This window comes from Prionailurus viverrinus, chromosome B2, assembly GCF_022837055.1.
Source record: "Prionailurus viverrinus isolate Anna chromosome B2, UM_Priviv_1.0, whole genome shotgun sequence".
Taxonomy (NCBI): domain Eukaryota; kingdom Metazoa; phylum Chordata; class Mammalia; order Carnivora; family Felidae; genus Prionailurus; species Prionailurus viverrinus.
Window position 1 is genome coordinate 41,085,263 of NC_062565.1, and position 23,238 is coordinate 41,108,500.

Here is a 23,238-nt window from a genome sequence, read left to right on the forward strand (position 1 = left end):
AAAAGGAAGCAGCTTGGCCCCAATAACCAATCCAAGGAGGCGGCGCCTGGTTGTCAGGCAGGTTTGTAAGAGTTTGGGCCAATTGGAGGCGCAGACACCGCTCGACCCGGGCGCAGCGCGCAGGCGGTGGCGAAGAGACGCCGAGCGGGCCGAGTGCGGCCGAGCAAAGCCGGAGCCGGAGCGGGGCCGCAGGAGCCGGGCTGGGTCCGGACGGGCCGAGATGCCCTATAAACTGAAGAAGGAGAAGGTGAGCGTGGCCCTTTTCTTCGCGCCTCCGCCTTGGGGCCTGCGCGGAGCACTGGGAGAGGCCGAGCCAGGCCCGGGACAGCCCCAGACTGACCCTCCCGTCCGGCCCCCGCAGGACTCCCGAGGCCAGCCCTCCGCCCCCGCCGCTAGCCGCACCCCCAGCCTGTGCCGCAGCTGGAAAAGCTCCCTCACCTTGCCTGGGATAGAGTCCCCCGCGTACACCTCCCTCCTTTCCTCCCCTCACCTACCCCCGGCCCAGGGTAACCACCTCCCTCCAGATCTGCTCCACTCCCAGGTCACTCCCCTGCTTTTTCTTCCCGCCCCCACCCCACTCTCCCCACTCCCCACCCGGTTACCCGTTTGGGACAGCCCCTCATCTGAGACCGCACCTCCTTCCAGCCCACCTCCCCCCGCCCCCCATTGCGCGTAGCCCCTTCCCTTTTCTTACGCGCCGGGCCTGGGCCTGGGCCGTCCTTCTCTACCGTCCCCTACAGCCCCTTCTCCCTCCCCGCCAAGCACCTTGACCTAGAACTGCTCTGCTTTCTCTCTCCTCCACCAAATCTGGCCTAGGCCCCTCCCTCTAGTTCTTCCTTCACACACAAACTTGTAAGCCAGGACTGAGCCCTTCCTTCTGTTGATGGAACCTCAGAACGTCAGTGTTGGAAGGGACCACTGAGCGCATTCAGCGTAATCCTTAGTGATACAGATGAGGAGACTGAGGCCCCGACAGGGGAAGGGACTTGGCCAAGGTCACACAGCCTGTTTGGAGGCCCAGCTGCAATATCAGGTCTCTTGACTTAAAGGCCTCCTTCGTACCAAAGCCCCCCTAACAGGCATCAACCGACTTGCAGGTTCATCCTAAATCAGTTACCTTTCCTAATCTGAGCAAGGTCCTCTCCTTTTCCTAATCTTAGGGTAACCTTTGCATTTTTCCAGTTTTGCAGTGCTGGATTCCTGCCTTTCCTGGGCTACACTATCCTCAAATTGGGAATCTGCCCTTACTATCAGATTAATTTTCCTTCTTACCCCAAAGGCCAGCCAACCCCTGGGCACCCTTGACTTTGTCATGGTGTCCTGATACAGGCTTGTTTCTTGATGTTGCCTTCTTTCACCTTCCTCTTCTATTTCCATATTGCCTTCTTGCCCCTGTTCTTCATCCCTGCCTTTCTCTACCTTCTATTTCCTGCTGTTGCTGAGGTCTGACTCAGAGGTGTGGTTCCTTTGAGGTACAGATTCACACAGAGGATGCTAGGATACCAGTTCCAGCCTCCCCCAGCTTCTCCTTTCCTGGGGCTGGCCCCTCGTGGTGGGGCTGGCTCTGGCCTGGTGCTCTGCTCAGCCACTTTATGACCCCAGAGGTGTCTTACTTTCATTTGCCCTCTGATTGGCTGGTTGCTGGGCTGCCATCTCTGACCTTATCAATTCAACTCTTTATCCTGGGGCTTTTGGAGATTTCCCAGGCAGCTCTGATTCTGGGTTGTCTCCATAACTTCACAGGGCCAGAGGTTCTGAGTGTAGGGTTGGTGATGGTGTACTAGGCACTGAACCTCCTGGGGTCCTGGGTTGGCAGGTTCGTGTTCCCCACCCAGGCCCTGTGTCCTTGGGGAGTGGGTCTGCTGAAGTGGTTTGGGCAGCTTAGCTGTGAATGATGCACACACAATTCAGCCACACCAGAGGCTAAGGGTGTTCCTTCAAGGAGCGTGGAGGGGCATGAAATTCAGGGGAAGCTGGTGAAGTCCCCACCCATCTGTAGCTTTTAGTCTGATACTAAAATGGGACAGACACTGTCCCATCTACAGTAAGCCTTCCTCTTCTAGGTGATTGAGAAGAAAAATTCTTAGACTTGCTGGAACCATAGATATTTGACCATAGTATTTGGCTGGGAAACAACATTGGAAGAATTGGGTTGCACAGAACCAGGCATCTCTGATTCCTTTCAAGGTTTAACTTTCTGCTTTTGATTTCCAGTTGCATTTGGCCTCCTTCAATGGTTAACAAGCCCTGAGGGAGAGGGAGGTGACAGTGTGACTGAGCTTTGCCCAGATGGGGTGGGGACAGAGAGGAGGATCTTTATTGCACATCCATCACCTCTCTCCTTTCTCCTTCATCTCTGCTGGTCCCAGTCTTGGCCATCCTTCACAACCTTCTCCCTGAAGCATTTCCTGAACCCTCACTTCCCAGTGAGCTCTCCCCTCCTCGGGATTTGTGGAACACTTGATAGGTCACGCATGGTCCTTTTTGCTCCCTTGGACTGGAATTAATTGTGGATAAATCTTTTCTTCCCCCTTGAGATAATAACTCCATTTTGGTTTGGCCTCTTCCTTGCACACAGTAGGCCCTCAATAGATGGGTGCTGAGTCAGTTCCTTGGGGGATTTGCTTCCCTCCTCTTCCCTCATGTTCTGATCTAGGACTGAATCTCTTTTAGGTTCCCAGGTGGCATGCCCCTGCTCCTTTCCACTTTCTTCTTGTTTTTAATAATAGTAATAACGGGCTAACATTGGGATTTTCATGTGCTGGACACTGTGCTAAAGGGAATTAGGTAGTGTGATTGTTGTCACTTAAAAGAGGAGGACTGAGGCTCAGAGAGGCTAGTTAACCTGCCTACAATTCCAGAGCTAGTAAGAGTTGGGCCCCAAACACAGTGTGGGCTCCCAACCCTGGTTCCAGGCCGCAAGTGACGGTTGGGCTGCACCGTGTTGTGTGCACTTGACCTGTTCTGCAGGAGCCGGGGAGCAAGGGTGGTGGGCGTGGTTTCCCCATGCCCCCACACACGCCCACGTAACCAGGCAGCTGGGATTCTCACGGCACACTCCCTGTTAGGTATGCTTAAGTGCTGTAGGGCTGGCGGAGAAGGAGCTTGTGGTCAAGTAGAGAGATGTGACATGTATAAAGGTGGGTCAGCTTTGTCCATGAGGCCCACGTCCGAGGTATGTGCGGTCACCTCAGTGACTCCTGCCTGCGCCCTCATCCTTTGCCTCTACACGCCATGCTCTGAGCCACACTCCCTGGCCCTTTGGCAAGGGGTCGGTATGCTTGCCAGCCTGGTCAGTGGACAGCTGGGAGAGTGCTCAGCCCAAAGGAGCGCCTTCCTGCTGGCTGACACCTGGAGCTGCTCCCCACCTGGGAAAGGCTCTCATCCTCCCTGCCCCCTCCTCCAGCCCACGCAGAGCTCTGTTCTCCCAGAAATCCTTGTGCCCCCATAGTCAGTGTGACTTAACACTTGTCACTGAAGGGGCGCAGTTGCCATCAAGTGTCAGAATCTCAGAGCCGAAAGTGACTTCCAAGGTCCTCTGACAGTCTTCATTTAGGGCTCAAACCCCTCCTGCCCGTGCATTAGAAGAGTCACGAATGCTCCTTTGCTTGAATGCTCTCAGGACTGGGGAGCTTGCACACAGCCGGTTTCTGTGCAGCTGCTTCAGGAGAAGATCCTTCCTATTCGGAGCCTCAGCCTGTCTTCCTGCCACTTCAGCCCATGCCTCTTGGGCTCCTGGATCCACACAGAGCAAGTTGCATCTTTAGTCCACATGGCAGCCCTTCATTTATTCGTAAAACCCCCTCGTGCTCGCCTACCGCTGGGACTCCTCCCCTCCATCATTAGCCATCCAGCCTTGCAGCTGTTGCTCTCAGGACAGGCTTTTGAATCTACTCCCAGTATGGGTTGTATTTCGCCAGAAGAAAACCTAGGATTTGTCTTTGTCCCTCCCAAAGTCGGATGCTCACGACGGAACCAGATCCTCCTGAACAGCTCCATCAAGTGCCAAGGACAGGGGCACTTCCATGTCCCCTCCCCATGCCAAGAGCTCTGCACTCCGTTTGCTAACTGGACAGAAGGTCATGGGGTGCTGGGGCAACCCTGGCACATGAAGGATTTGTGTGGAGCTTGCAATCAGACCTAAATGCCCAAGTCTTTTTCACATTTTCCCCATCCTGTCCCTGTGCAGTTGCTTTTTTTGGCCCGAGGCAGAGGAAGAGACGCCAGGCAGGCCAGGGCTCTGAGCCAGCGGCCCGGTTCCCGAGGGAGACTTCGGACTAGCGCTCCTCCTTGTAGCAGTTCAGGGTCTTACCCCCAACCCTGTCCCCGTGCTTGTCCACCAAGGCACTCTTAGGGATAATTCCTATACCTGATCATGCCAATAGCACCCTCTAGTCTGGATGTTATTTGTAATTTCCAAAAAAAGGCCTCCAGGTCTTTGCAGATGGCCTTGGGGGAGAGTGGTGACTCTCTCTCCTCCAGCATGAGAACCTTAGGCACCCCCCCTGCCCGCACTAGCCAGAAGCCAGACAGAATAACTTGTTCCTTAAAGCTCCACACCCTGGTTCTTCCTTGACAGAGGCTCTCCGGGGCCCTTACTCATACAGCAGCCATGTGAGGGGACAGATCATTAGTATCATGCTTCATTACCATGTCTTAGCAATGTTTTCCTCACCACATTCCAAACTCTTTGGAGGGACTCCCTTTGTGTACCCCAAGTCCTTCTCCCCTGGGCTAGGTACAGGGTAGATGCTCAGTGGTTCTGATTACTTCCGTTGGACAGAGGATAATTACAACACAGACCTAAGCAGTCCAGATGAGGCCTCTCCCTTCTCCTGGCATCTGCTGACTACCTCCATCTTCCCCCTTCAGGAGACCCCCAAGCTTGCCAAAGGCACGACCAAGCCCAGCAGCTCGGGCAAGGATGGTGGAGGCGAGAGCGCCGAGGAGGTAATGAACGTGGGCACGGCTCTGGTTACGGTGCAGGCACCAGCTCGAACTGCTCGACGGCTAGTGGGGTGAGGGATCCCAGGGGGCCAGATGTGATCCAGGCAGAAGGGAAGGGGCCTTCCACAGCCTGGGAGGAGCTTGGACAGCCCGGCCAGGTAGCTGCCTTCAGTCAGGCAGCCTGCCCCTTCGGCTGGTATAGAGCAACTACGCTCTGCAGTTCTTCAGACTCCCCAGCAATTCTTGTGAAAGTTATTTCTCTGTCTGCCAACCTTGCGTGGTAAGAATTCCTTTTTCCTTAGAATGAAAAGCTAGGGGTAGCAGGTGCTGGGGGGGAAGGGAAAAAGTACAAGGGTGCTCAGTGGGGAATGAGTGGCTTTGGCATGGCTTGGGGTGGGGAAGGGGTGGGAGTGGCTGGTGTCCTTGAGCCGGCCAGGGCTGGGCCCACTGCCCTTGGTTCTGATCCAATGGGAACCTGCTAAAGGACAGTGATGAGCAGAGGTCAGCACAGCTTGGAAGTCTAGGGCTGTAAAGCAATAAATGGCAAGCAGAGAGAGCACTGGAGGGTGGAGAGACTTAAGTCCAGAGTATGTCCAGGAGAGTTTGGGAGTGTGCTCAGTGCGATGCTCAAGATGGTGGCCGGTCCTGTGAACATGTTGAGCAAGTAAGTACCCATCTTACTCAGAAACTGGTGATCCTTGGTTTCTCTGCTTTTTTGTTTGTTTGTTTGTTTGTTTATTTTGAGAGGGAGAGAGCGTGAGCGTGTGAGTGAGCGGGGGAGGGGCAGAGAGAGAGAGAGAGATGGGGAGAGAGAATCCCAAGCAGGCTCCATGCGGTCAATGTGGAGGGGCTCAGTCTCATGAACCGTGAGATCATGACCTGAGCTGAAATCAAGAGTCAGACACTTAACTGGCTGAGCCACCTAGGCGCCCCTCTGCTTCTTCTCTCCTGTTCTCAACTGTTTAGAGCCATAGAGGACAACAGGAAACATCTCTGTGATTATGGGCAGGGCTTGTGGATTTGGGGGGGAGAAGAAATCGATTAGCAAGTATTGGAGTTAATCCTGGATTTAGACTTTTCTATGTACTTCTGGTCCCTGTCACCTCTAAAGAGATCTAAGCACTTCCCACACCCCTGACCTTCATTTTAGGCCTCATTTGAGTAATCAGAAGAAGCAGGGCACGTGTTCCCCATTTTACAGACATGGGAGTTGAGGACCACAGAAGATGAATTCCTCCTTCCTTTGCCCTTAAACAGTAATTTGAACATGTCTCCAGGATAGACCTTATCACTTTTTGTTGTAACTATTTTTCCAACGTGGGTTTCTCTCCACCAGACTGTGGACTCTGAGGGAGGGGAGCTGGGTATGCTGCTTGAAAGCAGCTGGCACCTTGTTTCTTCCCCACGTCTGTATGCTCATGTGTTTTGTTCTTTGGGTGGGGGGGGGGGAGGGCAGGGCGGGCATTTTTATTTTATTTTTTATTTTTTTAAGTAATCTCTATGCCCAGCGTGGGGCTTGAACTCACAACCCTCAGGTCAAGAGTCACCTGCTTCACCAACTGAGCCAGCCAGGTGCCCCTTATGCACTTGGTTCTTAATAACTCATCAGTCAGCGCTCCTGGGAAACACTCCCTCTGGGCCCAGTCTCCCCTTTAGGAATGGTGACATCTGTGGGACCCACAGGGAAGGTGGCTGGGAGCTGGCAACTGACATTCAAAGCAGCAAGAGAGACATAGAAACGGGATTTAAAGGGACAGAAAAGAATAGTTAGGGGACTGTTCTCATCTTTTGCCTAACTCCTACTTGTTCAGTTACTAGATAGAGTGGATGTCTTGTCCTAAAAGCAGCCTTCCTTGACTGCCTCCCCCTCCCTCCCCACCAGGACATGGTCAGGGCTCCGGCTATTTGCTCTACTAGCTCCAGTACCGCCCCACAGCAGCATTTACACGGCTGTAATTAAACAATTTGGTGCGAATTCATTGTTTATCCATTTTAACTTTTGTGTTATTAGCACGTGAGTGAGCTCCTTGAGGTTTCCCTTTGCTTCCCTTTGAGCCGCCCAAGGGCTTGGCACATTACAGGTGCCAGGATTTGAATGCATTAGTGGCTAAATAAGTAAACCTAAGTGTTGGAAGTAACCTTGGAGTCTAACCCTCTCCTTTCCCACATAGGAAAATGAAAGCTCAAACAAGTTAGGAAATAGGCTGAGACCAACTGCTAGGATTTCTCCACTGTCTTTCTGGACACATCTATTTGAAAAAGGAGAGTGTTGAGTTCACCTGGGGCTCTGTTTTGTGAAATGGTGCTCAGGGCTTACCTGTACAAGGCAGATGCAGAAATGCTGCATGATTTTCCAGACATGTACCCATGTGGCCCCAGGCAGAGGGACGGTGGAAAAGTTGGGGGCCAGGCTGTGAGGCTCAGGTCATCCAAAGCTGTTTGGCACAGTCCTTCCCTTGCTGTTTTTCTAGTCCAGAATTTGGGGCTCTTCTAGCCAAATTTACCCTGTGTCATGCATTTGCCAGAGCCTTTCCAATTGATGTAATAATTCCGGCAGCCACCATTTAGTTTATTGAGCAGTTACTTGTGTGTTAGGTTCCTAGGGCAGCCATAACAAATGACCACAAACTAGGTGGCTTAAAATAACAGAGATTTATTCTCTTACAGTCCTGGAGGCCAGAAATCTGAAATCGAGGCATCAGTAGGCCATGTCCCTCTGAGGTTCTAGGGAAGAATCTCTTCTGTACCTCTCCCTAGATTCTGGTGGTTTTTAACAGTCCTCAGTGTTCCTTGGCTTATGGATGCATCACTCCAGTCTCCTCCTCCACCTTCACCTTCACATGGGGTTCTGCCCTGAGTGTCTCTGTGTTCACATTTTCTTCCTTCCTCTTTTTTTGCTTTTGTTTAATTTATTTTTGAGAGAGAGAGACAGAGGATGAGCGGGGGAGGGGCAGAGAGAAAGGGAGACAGAATCCGAAACAGGCTCCAGGTTCCGAGCTGTGAGCTGTCAGCTCAGAGCCGGACATGGGGCTTGAACTCGTGAACCCTGAGATCATGACCTGAGCCGAAGTCAGATGCTTAACTCACTGAGCCGCCCAGGCGCCCCGTGTCCACATTTTCTTCTTATGAAGACACTAGTCACAATGGATTTAGGGCCCACCCCAACTTGTTTATGTCTACAAAGACCCTATTTCCAAGTTACGTCACGTTCACAGATGTTGGGTTGACACTGTTCAACTTCCCAGGTGCTGTCTTAAGACCTTTGCTTGCATTTAACCTTTTAATCTCATTTAATCTTCACAACACTCCCCTGAGGTCATTCTGTTATCAGTCATCATCCCCATTTTACAGATGAAACTGAGGCTTAGTGACGTTAAATAGCTCTTACTCAGCTGGTAAACAGCAGAGCTGGAATTCAACCCAGTGTGCTGTGGCTCACGAGCCGATTCTGTGTGTTTTTGTTTTTGTTTTTTGTTTAGACTTCATTATTTATTTTTAAAGTAGACTTCACACCCAGCGTGGAGCCCAGTGTGGCCTTGAACTCACAACCCTGACTGACATCAAGACCTGAGCTGAGATCAAGAGTTGGGAGCTTAACAGACTGAACCACCCAGGCACCCCTCCTGTGTTCTTAATGACGTGATACCCTGTGTCTAAGATTCTGGAAGAGTCTTAGAACGGAAAGGAGCCTTGAGAGATTGGATAAGACTCACTGTTGACCTATCGCTGCAGGCAAGGGTCTTTCCTGCTCTGTCTCTGGAGACAGCAGTTCACTGCCCTGGACTCCACTCGGTGGTGTGCCCTGTCCTGAGTTCTGGGAGCAGGGACAGAGGGAGGAAGAAATTATCTCAGTCCCTCCATGTCAGCCTGTCCTCCCAGTAGCCAAAATTGTTGCCCTAAAAACATTCTTCTGTCTTATCAGTCCTCTACTTAAAAAGCTCTGTTGGTTTGGGGCGCCTGGGTGGCTCAGTCCATTAAGTGTCCGACTCCGGCTTAGGTCATGATCTCATGTTTCGTGAGTTTGAGCCCTGCATCCGGCTCTGTGCTGACAGCTGAGAGCCTGAAGCCTGCTTCGGGTTCTGTGTCTCCCTCTCTCTGCCCCTCCCCCACTCATGCTCTGTCTCTCTCAAAAATAAGTAAAACGTTAAAAAAAATAAAAAGAAAAAGCTCTGTTGGCATCTCATTGCCTTTTTTTTTTTTTAATTTTTTTAATGTTTATTTATTTTTGAGAGAGAGACAGAGCATGAACGGGGGAGGGTCAGAGAGAGGGAGACACAGAATCCGAAACAGGCTCCAGGCTCTGAGCCGTCAGCACAGAGCCTGACGCGGGGCTCGAACTCACGGACCTCGAGATCGTGACCTGAGCCAAAGTCGGCCGCTTAACCGACTGAGCCACCCAGGCGCCCCAGCATCTCATTGCTTTTAAGTTAAAATTCAAATTCACACTCTGGACCCCTCTGAGGGGGCCCTGCCTTATTTTTCTAGCACCCATCCTGGTTTCTCGCTCTGCTGGACTTCCCATTTCCTGATACAAGCCCTTTTATAACTCTGGGTCCTTATTGATGAGATTCCATTGGCATGGACTACTTTATTTTTCTGCTTTGTTCCTTTTTTTTTTTTTTTTAAATGTTTATTTTTGAGAGAGAGACAGAGCGTGAGCGGGGGAAAGGCAGAGAGAGAGGGAGACACAGAATCCGAAGCAGGCTGCAGGCTCTGAGCTGTCAGCACAGAGCCCGATGCGGGGCTCAAATCCACGAACTGTAAGATCATGACCTGAGCCGAAGTAGGAGGCTCAACCCACTGAGCCACCCTGGAGCCCCCCCCGCCCCCCGCTGCTTTGTTCTTTTGCCCGCTGAGCTCATGTTTGTCCTTTGAGAGCAAATCAAAAGTCACCTCTTCAGGAACAGCTTCACTCATTCTTCTGGCAGAGTTTGTGTTCCCGTATCCTTGGTGGCACTCTGTTTTTTCATTTCCCTGGTACCAAGAGCTGCCCGTGTGTTGGTCTCACCCACTGGACTGTGAGCTCTTTGAGGGCAGGGGCTACCCTTTAATCTCTAAGGCTTAGCATGATGGTCATTGAATAAATGAAGGAAGGAAATAATTTAGTTCAGCTAGATAGAGCTCTAGGTGTCAGGATAGGAGAGAATGCCTCTGCGATTTTTTGGGGTTTTAAACTAAAATGATCTTTATTTGACTAGGTGATTGATTATGCAAAAGCTGTGACATTGTGAGTTTTTCACTGTTTTACCTTTCATCTTTTTCTGACAACACTTTTTAAAAATTAAAAAAAAAATGTTTATTTATTTAGAGAGGGAAATAGAAAGTGCATGTGCGAGCAGGGGAGGGGCAGAGAGATAAGGGAGAGAGAGGATCCCAAGCAGGCTGCACGCTGCCAGCGCAGAGCCCGACATGGGGCTTGAACCCATGAATGTGAGATCATGACCTGAGCTGAAAACAAGAGTTGGACGCTTAACTGACCCAGGTGCCCCAATACGTCTCTCTGTCTTTCTTTTCCTTTCTTTCCTTTCCTTTTCTTTTCTTTTCTTTTCTTTTCTTTTCTTTTCTTTTCTTTTCTTTTCTTTTCTTTCTCTCTTTCTCTTTCTCACTCGCTCTCTTTCTTTCTTTCAAGTTAGCTCTACACCCAATGTGGGACTTCAACTCAGGACCCTGAGATCAAGAGTCTCATGCTCTACCAACCGAACTAGCCAGGTGCCCCTTTACAATACTTTCTATAGTACTTAATTTATATTTCTTTTTTTTTCTTTAATTTAATTTTTAAAAACATGTCTTGAGAGAGAGCTGGTGTGAGCGGGAGGAAGGGTGGAGAGGGAGAATTCCAAGTAACAATAACAGTGCAGGGCTCAATCCCATGAACCGTGAGATCATGACCTGAGCCCAAATCAAGAGTTGGATGCCCATCTGAGCCTCTCAGTCGCCCCCTTAATTTATATTTCTATCTCTTATTTTAGGTTTAAATATTTGGGTTTGATTATTAATGGTGATTGTGTTAGGATCAAATTGGACTAGGGTTGGTTCAGAGTGGGCAAGTTTAGTTGCAGTCTCTTGAGTGCGAGTGTGGTGCATAAATTCCAAGTACCACTTGACTGCTGGAGGCCCAAATCTAGGAAGGCTTCTTGGAGGTGGGAGGAGAAGGCCCTTCAGGCAGAGGAAATGGCCAGGTTGGCTGGGTTGCCTTCGGTCAGCGTTCACCAGTGATGGTGATAGTTTCGGGAGGTTCCCCAGGGGACTCACCTGCCTCCCACCTGCAGCCCAGGTCAGTAGAAAAGTTAAAAGCTGAAGCTTTTACTGGGTGCCTGGCTGGCTCAGTCGGGGGAGCATGTGACTCTCGATCTCGAGATTATAAATTCGAGCCCAAAGTTGGGTGTAGAGATTACTAAAAGATAAAATCTTTTAAAAAAATGATTAAAAAAAAAAAGGCTGAAGTTTTTAGAGGAAAGAGTTGGACATGAAGTGAGTCACTGGCATAGCCCCATGCCTCATGCTGACAAGCATGTTTCCTATTGAAGAGTGAATAGACCAGGGGATGCCTCATTGAGGCTTGGCAGCCAGGCGCTTTGCTGACTGGACCAGCTGTCTCTCAGATGCTTCTTGTGTGTGGGGCCTGGGAGCCAATGGTCCTTATAAAACCAGGTGGCCCAGTGGGGTGAGGTGGGACAAGCTAAGCTCAGCAGCTCTCCAGCCACCCCTGCCTTCAATGATGCATTCCTAGTGGAGAAGGGACCTCAGGCATCAACCTATTGGTTTTTATTTTTATTTTATTTTTTAATTTTTTTTAGAGAGAGCATGAGCAGGGGAGGAGCAGAAGGAGAGGGGGAGAGGGAATCCCAAGCAGGCTCCACGCCCAATACGGACTTGACATGGGGCTCGATCTCAGGACCGAGAGATCATGACCTGAGTCGAAATCCAGCCCAGCCACCCAGGTGCCCCTCTACTGGTTTTTAAACTTTGCTTTTTAGCCATGTGACCCTCTGTTCTCTTAACCTTACTTGGAGAATAGATGGGAAACCACAGATTTGCCCATTTCTCTGTTAGCAGAGAAAATCGAGGCCTGGCTTCTCTCCTTCTGGGGCGAATGCCTCTTTCCCTAGACATCCCCTCGGCGTGCGGTTTGTGGAGGTGCAAAGTGTCTTTCTTATCTGGGACGATGGAGAAGGAGATGCTCTTCCTCAGAGTTTTGTTCGTTAGCTGCCACTGAGCCCCTTGCCCTGGTATAACTAATGTTTCTCCCTCCTACTCTGCTCCTGACACCATACAGTGCTCTGTTCTGATGGTTCCGGGCTTGGGACAGGAAAGGTCTGGCCCCCTGTCAATCAACCAATCAAACCTTCATTGAATGCCTGTTAGGTGCCAGTGCTTGAGGGGACCCAGAACAGTACAAACCAGGGTCCTGGCTTTCAGGGGACTTGCTATCTAGTTGGACATGTGAACACACCGAGCCAAGAGGCATCACTGGGGATGATCACAGAGCCAGTGAAACAGACAAAGAAGAGGGTGGGGCTTAAACTGGATCTTGAAAGATGAAATGCTTTCTTGGGTTCCCCCATTTTAGACCAAGGAAGATAATGGACCCATGGGAACATTTGAGGCATGCTAATTTCAGGAATTTCCAGGTTGCATTTTTAAAGTCTAGGGATGGGAAATAACCGTGATAACAGTAGAAGACACTTCTTACAAAGCACTTCTGTCAGCTATATAACGTTCACTTAAATCGTTATTACAACCTTATGAGCTAGGTACTATTGTCATCCCCACTTTACAGATGAGGAAATGGAGGTAGACAGACTAGTTGACTTTCTGGAGGTTACTTGGCTAATAAATGGCAGAGCAGGAGTCAAACCCAGGCAGTCTAGTGGGAGTCTGTGCTCGTGACCACCAAGCTCCACAGATAAGGATTTGGTTTTTCCTGCAACCGGGAAATGAAGGCACAGGGCAGGGGTGGGTCTGGTTCCCCACGCTTCTGCCTCTCTCTCCTATCCCTCACCAAGGTATGAGCCATCTGCCATGTGCAGGAAGAGAGACCCCAGGACACCTTGTACAGTCTAACCAGAATCACACCGGCTGAGTGCTGGTCATGGCAGGAGAGGTGTATGGCGGCTAATCTTGCCCCATTTCCTTGTGCTCCCTTAGGTTAGTGTCTGGGGTGATCATTTCAGGTGGGGGAGAGGGCCAGATGGCCAAGAAGGTAATGAGCTACACTGGACCCACAGGCCAGCCCCAGGCTGGATGCAGCGTGTCTCTCCTCTCCTCTGATCCCCAGATAGGTCACAAGCTTGACATAGTTGTTTCTATAAAAAATTCAGAGCCTACAAAGCATAACATTTCTGTCTTCCTCCCTTCCCCCATCCCAGATGATTTCATATTCTCCCATTCTTTTTTTCTTTTTTTAATTTAATTATTTTGAGAGAGAGAGAGCACAAGCCGGGGAGGAGCAGAGAGAAAGGGAGAGAGAGAATCCCAAACAGACTCTGTGCCATCAGCACAGAGCCCGATGTGGGGCTTAAACTCACGAACTGTGAGATCATGACCTGAGCTGAAGTTAGCCACTTAACCCACTGAGCCACCCAGTCTCCTGTGGTGTGGGTACCCAGCTGGACATGGCCTCCGTCCTCTGATCCTGCTGCAGTCTCTGGGGGCAAGGGTTGTCCTGTGGCCCAGCTTCTCCCCTCTACCAGCAGGTGGTTACCTGACAGTACCTGTGTGTGGACAGCATTGCAAACACCTGTGTGTATACTTCTGACAGTGACCTTCGTGGGGCCCCAACACCCGTGTCTGGGATGGAGTAAAGAGATAGCTTTAAAAAAATTAGCTGTGTTTCTCCCATTATATAAATGTGTCAGCTTGTAGAAAATCGAGAAAAGTAGAGAAAAGTCATCTGTCATTCTGCTACAATGGGAGACAGTCATAAAAACAGTGGTGGCTTGCTGTTGTTTTTTCCTTCTCTTCACTGGGCTTTGGGTTCTGTGCACGTGTTGTAATGTGGGTGAGCTCATTTTGCATGTACAGTTTTGTGTTATCCTTATTTAACTTTGCATAGGAAGCAATTTTCTGTCATTACATAGTTTTAGGCTTTGTTTTATTTTGAAATTTATCAACATGACAACATGTACATTGTTCAGAAAGTCAGACAGTAAGTACCCTTGGCCTTGTAATGAAAGGAGCAGCTCCCGCCTAGCCCCCTATTCTGTTGCTTTGTGGTGACCGCTTTCAACCCACCTTTCCTTGGAAATTGACTTCTGTGCTTCCAAATAAGAGTCTTTTTTTTTTTTTTTAAATTTTTAATGTTTATTTATTTTTGAGAGAGACAGAGACAGAGTGTGAGTGGGTTAGGGGCAGAGGGAGAGGGAGACACAGAACCCGAAGCAGGCTTCAGGCTCCCGAGCTGTCAGCACCAGAGCCCGACGCGGGGCTCGAACTCTGAGATCATGACCTGAGCTGAAGTCAGACACTCAACCGACTGAGCCACCCAGGCGCCCCAAGTCTTTTTTCTTTTTAATGTTAATTTATTTACTTTAGAGAGAGAGCACAAACAGGGAAAAGGCAGAGAGAGAGGGAGACAGAATCCGAGGCAGGCTTTAGGTTCTGAGCTGTCCGCATAGAGGCTGATGCGGGGCTGGAACCCATGAACACGAGATCATGACCTGAGCCGAAGTCAGACACTTAACCAACTGAGCCACCCAGGCGCCCCAATTAAGAGTCTTTTGCTGCTTTTTAAAAAATTCTTTTGTCAAAAAAATTTTTTTTAATGTTTATTTATTTTTGAGAGAGGGAGAGAGAGAGTGCAAACTAGGAAGGGGCAGAGAGAGAGAGGGAGACACAGAATCCGAAGCACGCTCCAGGCTCCGAGCTGTCAGCACAGAGCCCGACGTGGGGCTCAAACTCGTGAACCATGAGATCATGACCTGAGCCCGAGTTGGACACTCAACCGACTGAGCCACCCAGGCGCCTCTAAAATTCTTTCATTTTTGAGCATTAGATATAATCTATTGACTTCCTACTATGGAAAAGTAAGGTCTTAGCATCTTATATCCAATATAGACCTTTCCCATCCTCCCAAAGTACTTATCACCAATTTTGGGTAAATTACTATGGCTGTGTAAATATTTTCTACAGTCGAACCATGTATGATTGCATGTAGTACATAGTTTTCATGAACATAATTTTAACTCCATGATTGATTGATTATTTATTTATTTGCTGTTATAAATAGGGCACAAAGCCCTATATATATATTTATACATATATGTATATATGTATAAATATATATAAAGTGTGCACAAAGCCTTTTGTATGTAGTATGGAGAATCCCAAGCAGGCTCCACGTTCAGAGCAGATCCTGGTTGAGGGACTCCATCTCATGACTGTGAGATCATGACCTGATTGGAAATCAAGAGTTGCATGCTTAACGTACTGAGCCACCCAGGCGCCCCTCTTTTAACTTTTGACCAAGAATGTGATGCATTCAGTGAAGTGGGAAAGTACGATAATCTCAAGTATGCTACCTAATGAATTTTTTTTTCTGCTTAATGAATTTTTACATATGTTTATGCTTCGAACCACCTGCCAGATCCAGTCAAGATATAGAACATATCCATTACTCAGAAGATTCCTCAGATCCCTTCTCAATCAATCCCACACCCCTGCCAGCCCTGGCAAGATAGCCACTTATTCTGACATCCATCACCATCAATCCATCAATTAGATTTGCCTGTTCGTGAACTAGAACAAACATTTTGAACGCTCTCGATGCACAGGCAGTGGGCACCATTTTGGGAGACACGGCTTCTTGACCACCCCCTTCTGGGGATAATAAACCTTAGTCATCTCTGACCCTGACTGGAGGTGCTCCAGGGTAGGAGATGGCTGCTTGGCTGCCCAGGCCTGTGCAGGCATGGATGGACTGCAGGATGGGCCGCGGCCCAGGGTGGGAGCTGTACCTTGGGGAGCAGACTTCAACAAATCACTTATTTGACTAGGCCCAGCCCCAGCCTCAGCCCCAGCCCCAGCCGCAGCCGCAGCCCCAGCCCCCATCGTCCAACAAGCGTCCCAGCAACAGCACACCGCCCCCAACGCAGCTCAGCAAAATCAAGTACTCTGGAGGGCCCCAGATTGTCAAGAAGGAGCGACGGCAAAGCTCCTCCCGCTTCAATCTCAGCAAGAACCGGGAGTTGCAGAAGCTTCCTGCCCTGAAAGGTACTTGGAAAAGGTCATGGGGGCTGGTGCACCAGGCCTAGGGGGTCACTGGGCATTGGCTGTATGGAGGTTTGGGAGTATTTGAGGGGGATGGAAGTTCCAGACAATGTGAGAGGGAGGTCCACCAGGGCTGGGGTGCCAGGGGAGCAGGATGGCAGCAGGATGGGGTAGGGGAAGGCCCTGTGAGGCAAGTAGCGCATGGCAGTGAAGGGCTAGGGAGGAGAGACTGACTGTTGCCTCCCCCTACAGATTCGCCAACCCAGGAGCGGGAGGAGCTTTTTATCCAGAAGCTGCGCCAGTGCTGTGTCCTCTTTGACTTTGTATCAGATCCACTCAGTGACCTCAAATTCAAGGAGGTGAAGCGGGCAGGACTCAACGAAATGGTGGAGTACATCACCCATAGCCGTGATGTTGTCACTGAGGCCATTTACCCCGAGGCTGTCACCATGGTGGGCACAGGGAAAAGGGGAAAGCAGGCAGGGACGGGGGCTGTGGAGAAGCCTGCATGGAGCTCTCACCTGGGTCCTCCCCCTCAGTTTTCAGTGAACCTCTTCCGGACGCTGCCACCTTCATCGAACCCCACCGGGGCCGAGTTTGACCCAGAAGAGGATGAGCCCACCCTGGAAGCTGCCTGGCCACATCTCCAGGTACCACAGTGAGGGGGCATGCTGGCCCTGGCTTCAGGGAATGGGGCACTCTGAGACAGCAAGGGGTATGTCTCAGTCCTTGGGGAATACCCCCTAAGTGGATGCTCATTGCTCCCGACAGCTCGTGTATGAGTTTTTCTTACGTTTCCTCGAGTCTCCTGATTTCCAGCCAAACATAGCCAAGAAGTATATCGACCAGAAGTTTGTCCTTGCTGTGAGTCCCTGAAGTTCCTGTCCTTTCCTCCTTCCAGCCCATGAACTCTAGCCCCACAGCTCCTCAGTGAGGTCCCCACCCTTTCTCCATCTGTTGAATATATGGGCTTTCAACTGTGTCTGGTGCAAAGGACTGGTGGTGGGGGAGGGATAAGCAAATCCCTCTGCTCTTAACAAGCTCCTAGCATAATTGAAGGAAATTAGCAGGAGTTACCTCTTCCCCATCAGTGGGGCATGCAGACACGCATACCCAGACATCACACTGGGGAAAGCTATGTAAAGGAATCACTCTGCTCTCCGGAGACTTGCCCCCATACCCCCCCCCCCCAATCCAGAGAACCTCTGGGTGTCCCCTGGCTAGGAATCCATGTCACCCCAGCCCTGACCTTCCCAAGCTCCTGCCTCATTCACCACCTTTTCCTCCCACCTGCTCCCAGCTCCTGGACCTGTTTGACAGTGAGGATCCTCGAGAGCGGGACTTCCTCAAGACCATCTTGCATCGCATCTATGGCAAGTTTTTGGGGCTCCGGGCTTATATCCGTAGGCAGATCAACCACATCTTCTACAGGTGAGGCCGGGAGCCAGCTTAGGAGCATAGCAAGCCCTGCTAAGTTGGGATGGGAGAAGGGAGGTAGGGGGACTCTGCAGAGTGCTGGAGGAACATTGGGGATTGTCACGAGAGCCTTTCTTTCCTCCCTCAGGTTCATCTATGAGACAGAACATCACAATGGGATTGCTGAGCTCTTAGAGATCCTCGGCAGGTAAGCGGTGGGGTGGGGGCACACGTGCCTGCAGAAGGTTGGAGGGACGGGAGCACTGAGCTTGGATGGCCCTTTGGTCCTAACAAACCTCCTATAACTCCTAGCATCATCAACGGCTTTGCCTTGCCCCTTAAGGAAGAGCACAAGATGTTCCTCATCCGTGTCCTGCTTCCCCTTCACAAGGTCAAGTCCCTGAGTGTCTACCACCCGCAGGTGAGCTGCCTTCCTCCTGATGATCCCTGACACCGGCAGCAGAGAAAAGAGAGGGAGGGGAAGATATTCCATCTGGGATGGGGGTGGCAGAAGGAGTGGGTGGGATAATTCCTCTTTACACCTCTTCTTCCATTCTGGGTTCTTGCTTCTGTCCCTGATCCCTCTGAGACCCGGACCCTACGCCTCACCTCCTTTCTACCTCAACCTTTTGCAGCTGGCTTACTGTGTGGTACAGTTCCTGGAGAAGGAGAGCAGTCTCACAGAGCCGGTAATTCCCCTTCCCAGCCCCAGGACACCTCTTCCTGTCAATTAAACTTCCCAGTCTGCCTATTGAATAATGCCATAAGCAGGTGCTCAGGAGGGATGTGGCCCAACAGGTGACATGGATTCCTCTCTGAAGGAAAAGTAAAACCTATATATAGGAAACAGAATCAGGCCAGTTAGCGGAGGCCACCCGAGCTGTGCCCATCAGGGTGGGGAGAGAGGCCAGGAAGGCTTCCTGTGGAAGCAGGCAGGTGTTGAGTGAGAATTTTATCCCCGTGTCCTCTTCTCACAGGTGATTGTAGGACTTCTCAAGTTCTGGCCCAAAACCCACAGCCCCAAGGAGGTCATGTTCCTGAATGAGCTAGAGGAGATTCTAGATGTCATTGAACCTTCAGAGTTCAGCAAAGTGATGGAACCACTCTTCCGCCAGCTTGCCAAGTGTGTCTCCAGCCCTCATTTCCAGGTGAGACTCAGACCAGCATATCCCATCCCCAGGCCTCCTAGAAACTGAGGAGGGTTTTCAGCAGAGTGAACCATACCCCTGCTGAGTCCCACCTGTCCCCACCAGGTGGCAGAGCGTGCTCTCTATTACTGGAACAATGAGTACATCATGAGCCTGATCAGTGACAATGCTGCCCGAGTCCTTCCCATCATGTTCCCTGCACTCTACAGGAACTCCAAGAGCCACTGGAACAAGTAGGCAGCTGGGGTAGGGCTGGGTGGTGGGGCTCTGGTTTGGGAACCTGTGAGGGGGTGGAAGAACTGAAGAGCCAGCTGTCTCATCGGGTCACTGAGCACAGGGGCTAGTGCCCACTGCACACTGACAGGCCCTTGAGGAACTGACCAGGGAGAAGACAGCGATGTGAGAGATGTCTGCAATACCTATAGCAGAGTGTGGCTTGTATCCTATCTTCTCCCCGTCAGAGATAGTCTGCAGCTTTGGAGACTTCATTCTGTGCTGTGAGAAGCTGATGTGATCTTTTTTAGCATTTGCTGCATCCCACTGTCGTAAAGAGACTTTCCGGCCAAAAGCAAGTGCACTGTGGTGCAGGTGCTGTCCGTTAAGCTGCTGGGAGGCCATTAGGATAGGCCAGGGCATAGAAGTAGCGTGAAGAAGGTAGGTCTTAGAGCACGGGGTGAGGCAAAGGAGGGACAAACAGACCAAGGCCTATAAAGAACCTGAAATGCCAATCTCAAGTCACGTGATTTGGCTAGAACGATAACCTTACACTGCAGGGGTCTATGAAAGCTCTTAGCAGAGACCCCTCCTGGGAGAGAGCAAATTGGGGTCCTGGCACTGCCCTTATATAAGTAAGGCCTCCTGTACCTGATCCTTCTTCCCGGTGGCAGGACAATCCATGGACTGATCTACAATGCCCTAAAGCTGTTTATGGAGATGAATCAGAAGCTGTTTGATGACTGCACACAACAGTACAAGGCAGAGAAACAGAAGTGAGTATCTCTCGACTTGGGGGCTTCCATCTTCACCCCAGGTTCCCTCTGCTTCTCTTTCAAGCCCACCGCCTATCCCATCTTTGCTCCCTCAGGGGCCGGTTCCGAATGAAGGAAAGAGAAGAGATGTGGCAAAAGATCGAGGAGCTGGCCCGACTCAACCCCCAGGTGAGCTTTTCCTGCCGCTGCCCCGACCTGAGGGGCCCAGTTTGGCCTGGGGGAGGGTTTGTTTCAAGACAGGTCCACAGACTTCTGAAGCGGCTCTCACCACCTGCCCGTGCCTCCTGTCCTTCTCAGTATCCCATGTTCCGAGCTCCTCCACCACTGCCTCCTGTGTACTCGATGGAGACAGAGACCCCCACGGCAGAGGACATCCAACTTCTGAAGAGGACGGTGGAGACAGAGGCTGTGCAGGTGGGAAGGCATAGAGGGAATGGGGAGCAGAAATGAAAGCTCTGAAAGGGAGAGGAGACAGGAGCGGCAGATCCGAGGAATAAGGGGAGGAAGCCATAAAATTTATTGGGAATCGGTTACCATTCCTCGCCTTCTCCATACCTACACGTAGATGCTAAAGGACATCAAGAAGGAGAAGGTACTGCTTCGGCGGAAGTCCGAGCTGCCCCAGGACGTGTATACCATCAAGGCGCTGGAGGCACACAAGCGGGCGGAAGAATTCCTAACTGCCAGCCAGGAGGCTCTCTGACCCCCTCACCGTCCTACCACAGGGCCACAGCCCACTCAGCCCTGGGACGCTGCCCTAGCCCTCCACCCTCTGCTCCCCACTGGCTGACTTGGGGCAAGGCAGTGCCTCTCTAGCTACTCTAGGGAGGGGATGTGACACTTGAAGCAGGGGACCCCCCCCCCCCCAGAGTGGTCCCTCTTCTTCCCAAAATGTGTTCATGCCTCCCTGTGGCTAGTACAGACAGGCTGAGCACTGAGATCCTCAGTGCCCAGACAACTTGGGGATGCCTGTCCCCCTCCTCTCCTAACCCCACAGCTACCTGAGGCTGCTCTGAGAAATACACACAGGAATACATATGCTCCTCTCCCCTTCCCTTAATCCTCATTTCAACTCCAGGTGTCTTTCCTTCTCTCCCTCCCCTGCAGAAGCATATAGGGAGCAGCAGGAGATTATTCTCACCAAAGTTATGTCAAGCCCCATTGGCCCCTGGAGTGAGTAGCTGGAGGGGAGCCAACCCCCAACAGGCACAATTAGGCCCCCAGCCCCAGCAGTGTGCAGGCTGATGGGGTTGAATTATTTTCTCTTATCCCCTGCCTGACCAAGACAACATGGGGAGGTCAAAAGGAGAAAAGCATACGCTATGGACCATAGGTGATGGAATATAGGGCCCAGATGGACCAAGAGAAGGGGGTGAACAAACACCCTACCCTGTGCCCCCTCTTTGGTGAGCAGCAGCCCTGGGATCACAGACATGGAAGGGACCACCCTGGGGCTGACTGCTTTCCTATGTTGTTGGTTCCCAAAGCTAGGAGGAAGCAGGGAGCAGTGCCCTAAGCATGGCTCCCCCGACACCTATTTATTTCCTTTGTGCTGATGCTGGGCAGGCCCCCACTTGTCCCTTTCAGACACCCTGAAGGGGCAAGGGGCTGAAGAGGGCCAGACCCAGGTTCCAGGGGCACAGGCAGTGCAGCTTTTGGCTGTGTACATAGGGTGCTTTATTCTCCACAGTGATACATGCTAAGATGGGTTGGGCTTGGGCCAATGTCCCCATATGTACAGAACTGAATAAAGTGGGTCTCTGAGAAGAAGTCTGATTTGCCTTGATGTGGAAAGGGAGATGGAGAATATGAAGATGGACATTACAACCAGGGATGTGTTCAGTCCTATGCTGGTTCTGGCCTGGAATGCAGGGAGATAAGGCAGCTCTCAGGGTAGTCACTTCCAGGATGGGGTCGTCCCCTGCCGGGCTTGGAGGGCCTTCTGTACCACATCTTCCCACTGGGCATCTGATATCTCCCGAGCCCAGGCAGGAACCCCTGGCGCAGGCAGGCTTACTCCAGCCATTGTCCTTTTCACCAACTCCACATGTTCTGAAATCACAAAAAACAGGATAACAGAAACGATGGGACCAGCTCCACTCCCCATTCTTTGAATTAACCCATAACCCTTGGGCTACCAGGGAGGCCAAATCCATCTTGTTATTTCCAGGCAAGCCCACCTACAACCCAAGTCTAACACAATAGACTTTCACCTGGATTCTGAAATCTGTAAAATCTTAGATGACAAACTGTTGTTTTAGGAACGGGGTGTTCCTCTATGACTTCCCTTTCTTTACTGGTTCTGACCAGTCCCTTTCCTCCAACATTATTCCAAAATGAAAGCATGCTCCCTTTACCCGGGTCCATGGGAATAGAGCTGTGGTTGCTCAATCCTGTGGCTCCTTCCTCCTCTTCATCCTCGCTCTCTAATGGCGGGTCTGGCAAATGAAGCCCCAGGGCCTAAAGAGCCAGAGAGAAGACAGTTCAGGTCCAGCACTTCAGGAATCCCAGCTTCACCTGGCCAGAACAGTGCCGCCTCCACCATACCTGGATCCGATCCTGAATATCAGCAACTACATCTTCTCCATCCCCCACCGGTGCCAGCTCCACCTCCTCTGGTTCAGGATCTTGGTTCAGGGGTTGGTAGGAGTAGCCAGCTGGGCCTGCCCCCGTTTCCTCCTGCTCTTCCTCAGGCTCCTCGCTGCTCCAATCCCCAGTGCCTTCCGTAGGGCCCTGGTGCGGCCCTAATTCCTCAGTCTGATTGGGGAAGATACGCTCGGGGCCCATGGTGTCTCTCCCTAGAACTACTGCTGCCATCCGGGCAGGGGCTGCAAGAACAGGGAGGGCGGGAGGGTAGGGATCGGATGAAATCAGGTCCACCTATAGCCACTCATCCAGTTCCTTGTGGTCTCCTGCGTCCGCAAACCATTTAACCGCTTCCAAGCTTCCTGCATCCCACCCTCTCCTGGGCACTCCACCATTTAAACCGACTCGTATCTTGAACCGAGGCCCACCGAACTTGCTCTGCCAATTCTTAAATAACAGCCCAACCCGAGACCATACCACCTCCCAAAAGACACTCCGTCCAGAACCCCGCCCGCCCCTACTCCCCTACTTGGGAACTCCGGATCGCCAAACGAGCTCCCCTAGACAGGGCGTACCCGCCCCCTTCTTCCCTCTCCAAAGGGTTCCCCTCTGTACCGCCTGACAAATGCCCTTCAGGCCCCAGGGGCTCCCCTCAAATGGCCCCAGCAGCGGCGTCTGCCACCCGCCCCCGCCGATTCTCGGCGCCGGTGTTTCCGCGCGCCTCACCCGCTCAGAGCCCGCGGCTGAACCCGCACCTCCACTTCCGGCGGAGCAGGACGTACCGGGGCGCCTGGTCCTCCAGCCCCTCCCCGTGCTCATGATTGACGCGAACGAGAGACAAGCCGTACGCCTCTTGCCCCGCCTCCGCCATCTCCTGCTCCGACAACAAAGGACTACATTACCCAGTGATGCCCAGGGTTTTTTTGGGGGGGGGGGGTTGACAC

At 51.4% G+C, this 23,238-nt stretch overlaps 2 protein-coding genes across 4 annotated transcripts; one reads left to right on the top strand and one right to left on the bottom strand.

The window, feature by feature from the left end:
• The first annotated feature begins 69 nt into the window (after nt 1-69).
• PPP2R5D (protein phosphatase 2 regulatory subunit B'delta) lies at nt 70-21,478 on the top strand. The gene is made up of 16 exons (XM_047858683.1): nt 70-247; nt 4,873-4,950; nt 15,942-16,158; nt 16,408-16,607; nt 16,695-16,805; nt 16,927-17,019; nt 17,456-17,586; nt 17,720-17,779; nt 17,884-17,992; nt 18,207-18,260; nt 18,549-18,719; nt 18,825-18,952; nt 19,607-19,708; nt 19,804-19,876; nt 20,006-20,122; nt 20,274-21,478. Exons 1-16 carry the CDS (start codon nt 221-223, stop codon nt 20,409-20,411), a joined length of 1,809 nt encoding a protein of 602 aa, XP_047714639.1. The 5' UTR covers nt 70-220; the 3' UTR covers nt 20,412-21,478.
• MEA1 (male-enhanced antigen 1) lies at nt 21,362-23,180 on the bottom strand. 3 transcript variants are annotated; one of them, XM_047858694.1, is made up of 4 exons: nt 23,050-23,180; nt 22,256-22,536; nt 22,066-22,168; nt 21,362-21,760 (listed from the first exon to the last, which is right to left on the bottom strand). In XM_047858694.1, the coding sequence occupies exons 1-4, from the start codon at nt 23,111-23,113 to the stop codon at nt 21,606-21,608; spliced, it is 603 nt and encodes a 200-aa protein (XP_047714650.1). In that variant the 5' UTR covers nt 23,114-23,180; the 3' UTR covers nt 21,362-21,605. The 3 variants fall into 3 exon arrangements, with proteins under 3 accessions (XP_047714650.1, XP_047714652.1, XP_047714651.1); XM_047858696.1 differs by having other exon boundaries at nt 23,021-23,152; XM_047858695.1 differs by lacking the exon at nt 23,050-23,180 and adding an exon at nt 22,910-23,039.
• Nucleotides 23,181-23,238: the final 58 nt, after the last annotated feature.